Here is a 5,381-nt window from a genome sequence, read left to right as displayed (position 1 = left end):
CCGTTTCCATGAGGTTTACTACTTCTAGGTGATAAAGTTTACACTAAGCTCCCAGTTTGGTTTTTCACTTCTGAAGTTGCAGCAAATACCCGAACCAGGTTTTTTCCTGCTATTCTAAAAACTGCCCTGAAGTGCCTTCTAACTTTTGTAGCACCCGCCAAATAGTATCGTCATTTTCTTCAGTGCTTTTAGTCTTTAAAAGCTTTTCTTTCCATTCCAGTAGGTATGGTGGAGACTGGATCCACCCATATTCCTTTAAGTGGTGCCCTGCGGCCTGTGCTTGTCCACACGCTGATTAGACAGCTACCACTCTTTTCTGTGAGGTCACCTCACTGGAACTCAAGGTATGATCAGTAACTGAACCTTCCCAGAATACAGAAGGGAGCTGGACTTTGGAGCTGGCCCTGGTGTGCATCCTGGTTTCCCTCCGTTAGTGGCTGGCTGGCTTCAGGAGAGTACTGCAAATCAGGATACCTGTTTCAACAGGTTGCTTTGAGGACTGAGAGGAGAAATTCACAGGTACCGTGCAAAGCACACCCCAGGTTCTCAACACATATTCATTTCTTTCCATCCACAAAGGTTGAGAGATAAACAGTTAACCTTGGCTGATGAAAGCAAATGGTTTATTCATCGTTTGCAGAGACACTCCAGATATATTCTTAAGTATACCCAGTTCAGGTTGAGGACAGTAGGCCCGTGATCTTAACTTTCAAACATTAATTTAACCACCTTTAGTCAAGCTTATATTTAGCCTTCCAAGTAGAAAACAAAACCAAACAGAAAAGTGGAAAACCCCTCCCGTTAGTTGGTAGGATTACTTTGTGTATTAAACTGAAGAATGTGAGCACAGGGGTTAAGACCTAGGAGATGCTCAGATTTTATTGACTGAATCCGTACAGTCATGCAGGCTTTTGGAGGAAGAAAAACAGTCCAAGAACTTACAGCTTGTGGAACCTTCATGCAGTACAGTGCCAAATGCTAAATTAGAAAGCTGACCCTAATTCCAAGTCCCGACTCCTTACTAGGGTTCACACATTTTTTTTTTCCAGGCAATAAGCACTGTAACCTAAAAGGGAAGAAAGAGATCCACACCTTCCCCAAAGAAAAGGAAGATGGATCTAGTGTCAGGCTCAATTAGACCCAATTGTGCTGGCTCTCCAAAAAGGAACAATGCGGCTTTTGTGATATGCTCCAGCAGAAAGCCTGGACATTTTACAAAACAATCTGACCCCAAGAGAAACTTGGGTTCTAGCTCTTCCTGGAAAGAGGTGTCTTTGCAGGAAAGTTTTTACCGCTCTTATTAGCTCTTGCTGGGTATCTGTAATTTTTTCTTTTGTTTAAAAAAAATCTCAGAAACAACTAAGACCTCTGTGAAACCAGGAATGTGAATTACTCCACTGTTTTGAGTACTTATACCCTGCCACTTCCGCTGCCAGCCACAGGGGTGTGGGTTAGTTAGTTATCGTTGACCAGAGGGAACTCTGCTAGAATTGTCGGTATTCATTTACCTGCCCCCAACTGCCCTCACCACGGTGGATCCGAGTGGCGAGCTTCAGCACAGCAAGTGCTTAAAATGCAAATGTGCAAGAACTCCTGGCCAACCTCCCCATCCCCCAGGAAAGTGCTTAAATACAGCAGGGCCTGGAGGAGAATGTTAAAAAGAGGGGAGGAACTGCCTTCCTCCTTTCCACCAGGACCCTCACTCACACTGTGAGATTCAGCATGCATGACTGAGCAAGTGAGCGAGCAGGCAAGGACGGCGCTCTTTTAACTTTTCTGAACAATGGCTTCAGTTCCCTCCACCCTTCACCATTTCACATCCTCCCCACACCCACTCAAAGTGGAAAGAAACCCGTCTTTTCTTCCCCACTTCCACATCTCATGACCCATTTTTCAACAGAACTCCTGGATCTCATTTCCACCCTGGGGAAATTGTCACTCTTACAGATCTAGTTTTTTAAAAAGTTCCATTTTGTTCGGTTTCTTTCAATTTCCATGTTGTTGACAGTTAAGACCAAAAATTATATAAATCTCCAGTCCAGTCACATTTCTAGCAACAAAACATTTAGATGTCAGTAGTAAATCTTATACAGAATAAATTTATAACCATGAGTGTAACTCACACCACATAGGATGCACCGAACTCTATACCTTATTTCCTCTTAGAGTAACAAACAGCACCTCCTGCTTTGGCGTGCACCCAAACACACACTGCCTTCAAAATAATTCACAGATACAAGGTTTTTTGTTTTTGTTTTTTTTGTTTTTTTTTCAAAAACATACTTCATATTTCCTCTTTTATTATATAAATATCAGTTTAACCTTTTACTGTAAGAATATAAACGTTTTAAGAGGATCTTTGTTATTATTTATACAAATTCACAAACAGTACAATTAACTGATAAAGGTCTCTGGGTTTCTTTAACTCCATGGTCTCGCATGTTGCTGTGGAGGATTCTAAAAAAATAAACAAAGACTCCAACAAAAATATACATCCTACTCAAAAGCGATTTTTTTTTTAAAGCCACAAGTCCCAACCCCCACCAAAATAAAGAAAGCCGTCTATTCCTCCATTTAAAAACAGATTTTTGTAAAACCCACAAACTCCCATTTTATTAACAGAACAGAGGTAAGACATGAGTTTCAGTCTCCTCCCCTTCACGTTACAGCCCCGGGGGCTCCGTAGGCCAACTCTGCTCCTCTGCTTCCAACAGGAAGCCTCACCGTGTGACCTTTTTGTGGGGAAATTGGAAGAGGGTGAGGGTAGGGCAGAATTTGCATATATAATAATCATTTTCAAGACACAATCTGCATCTCAAACAAAAGTTCAACTCTCATTTCTTCCACACATTTGTGCTATAAATTAAGTCAAGATTTACGAACCCCGTTGGGCCCTCAAGTCCCAATGGGCAAGGAGAAAAAATTATAGCCAGAATGTGGAAGTGGGACACACTGGATGGATGGGGTTTGGGAAGAAGCCAAAACAAAAAAGACATACAAACCCAATGGGCATCTTTCCAGTCTAGGCACAAAAATGTTTCAGTCTCAAAATATCTCTCTTGTAGAATTCCAGGGCTTCAGAGAAAAAAGTAAACTAAAACGAGGTAGCCAGACATATATATATGTATATATATATAATTTATATATATATAATATATAGACTATATTCAGCAGAAAAAAAAAGGACCATGATTTCAAATTTCTTCAAAAAATAAAAACACGAAAAAAAAAAAGACAATAAAAAGGAAATGAGCGTGAATAGCAGAGTACTGTAGGAGAAGTGATGAGAAGAGCCTGGGATTAGCTACAAAGTGGAAGGAAGAAGGGTGAAAAGGCCTGGTAGTTGGGTTTGCTCTTTATACATTTCAAAATAAAAACCAGATCACAGTATTCAAATGAAAGCTTAAGTGAAGGCAGGCATTTTCCTCAACTCCCCAGGGTTTTAAGGACTAGTCACTCCCCACCCCCTCCCCCATTTCCAAATGTAAAGCAGTGGGGATACAGTAGCTCAAACAGTCCTCCATCCCCCTGCAGAGAGGAGTGGGTGGGTGAGTAGCTGAATCCATCTCTCCAACGTCAGGGGAAACGAGAGAGGGGAGCAAGGGAGGGGTAGCCGAGGAACCCCAGATGCAATGGGAATGGGTGTGTAGTGGGCCGAGGTGCCGGAGGAGGGAGAAAATGAGCCTGAGGCTTCGTGTCACTGCCCCCACCTCATCCACTACAATGATCTATGTGTAAGTGTGCATGTCAAGCGAGGGGGGCGGGGGTCGTGGTGGTGACCGGAGGATGAACAGGGCGGGACAAGGGGAGCAGGTGCTGCTGCCCTCACCTGACCTTCTCACTGTCCGTCATCTGCCAGAGTCCCAGGTTGAGTACCTTGAGGCAGGGCAGCTGCGTGATGCGCTCTAGGCCGCGCTTGGTGATGCGGGTACAGCCGTACAGGTCTATGCCAGTGAGCTGGCTCAGGTGCTCAGCGATCAGCTCCAGGCCCTTGTCTGTGATGCGCACACACTGGCCGATGTTGAGCGTGCGCAGCCCGTGCATCTGCCGCACCATGCGGTTGATGCCATCATCGCTGATGTGGCAGGAGCAGAGGGACAGGGACTTGAGGCCGTCCAGGCCCTGGGCTATGTAGGCCAGGCTCTGGTCCCCCACCTTGTCACAGAACGACACATCCAGTCCTGAGAGGCGCAGGCTGCCCATGGCCAGGTGCATGATGCCCGTGTCACTGATGTTATCGCAGGAGCGCAGGTTAAGGCTGCGTAGGCTGCCCATGTGCGACAGGTGCAGGAGGCCCGCGTCCGAGATGCCCCCGCAGAAGCTGAGGTTGAGGAGCCTCAGGCCGGTCAGCCCGCGGGAGATGTGCTTTAGAGAAAGGTCAGTGAGCTTCTGGCAGTCCTGCAGCGTGAGCTGCTCCAGGCCCAGGCAGCCCTCGGCCGCGCTGCGCGTCATGCCGGCCAGGTGCCCGATGCCCACGTCCGAGAGGTGGCGGCAGCTGCGGAGATTAAGGCTCTTGAGGCGCTGCAGGCCCCAGGCGATGAGCAGGAGGCCGGTGTTGGTGATGTTGCTGCAACCCCCCAGCTCCAGCACCTCCAGGCCCTTGAGGTACTGGGCTATGCGGCCCAGGCTGCTGTCGGTGATCTGCTTGCAGAGGCTCAGGTTGAGGGCACGCAGGGAGCCGATCTCCTGCACAAACGCGTGGCCCAGCCCGTTGTCAGTGAGGTTGTAGCAGCCGCTTAGGTTGAGGCTCTCGATGTTGGCCATGCCCTGGATCACGTAGCTGAGGCTGCGGCGGAGGCTCAGGATCTGCACACGGCGGATACCCCGGGCCTGCAGGCTGGGGAACAGCGACGGGTTGGCCCGGCGCAGGTGCAGCTTGGCCTCCACCCCCCGCCACACCGACTTGTGGTAGGCGGCGTCCCGCCAGGCCGTGCACACCTGCGCCGCGCGCCCCTTATCCCGGACGTCCAGGTAGCCGAAGATCATGGCCAGCAGCTCGGGGAACAAGCACGAGATGTGGGTCTCCATCTTCCTCCTCCCCCCTCCGCGGCGCCGGGGGGAGGAGGCGCGGGCCCCGCCGCTCCTGTCCCGAGAGGCGACAAGAGCGGTTCGCCCCGGCCGCTGCCGCCGCCGCCTCGGGCCCAACGGACGGCCCCTCCCCGCCTTCCGGCTCTGGCCGCCGCCGCCGCTCCTCCTCCTGGTCCGTCCGTCCTTCCTTCCTTCCTGCCGGCTTCGCCTCCCTTCCCTTCCCTCCCCCCGCCCCGGGCTCCGCTCGGTCCTCACATCCCGGGCGGGGAAGGCGCCCTCTCACTCACTCCCGAGCCCGGCCGGGCCGCCGCCTCCGCCGCCTCCGCCGCCTCGGGTCTAACCGCCGCGCTCGG

At 50.0% G+C, this 5,381-nt stretch overlaps 1 protein-coding gene across 1 annotated transcript; it reads right to left on the bottom strand.

Moving 5' to 3' along the window:
* Positions 1-601: 601 nt before the first annotated feature.
* On the bottom strand, positions 602-5,309 carry FBXL14 (F-box and leucine rich repeat protein 14). The gene has a single exon (XM_019793493.2). It carries the CDS (start codon positions 5,026-5,028, stop codon positions 3,826-3,828), a length of 1,203 nt encoding a protein of 400 aa, XP_019649052.1. The 5' UTR covers positions 5,029-5,309; the 3' UTR covers positions 602-3,825.
* Between the last annotated feature and the right edge of the window lie 72 nt (positions 5,310-5,381).

The sequence above is a fragment of the Ailuropoda melanoleuca genome, chromosome 16 (genome assembly GCF_002007445.2).
Source record: "Ailuropoda melanoleuca isolate Jingjing chromosome 16, ASM200744v2, whole genome shotgun sequence".
In the NCBI taxonomy this organism is placed as follows: Eukaryota; Metazoa; Chordata; class Mammalia; order Carnivora; family Ursidae; genus Ailuropoda; species Ailuropoda melanoleuca.
Note: the sequence above shows the minus strand (reverse complement) of the source record. Positions and strands in the feature narration are given on the sequence as shown.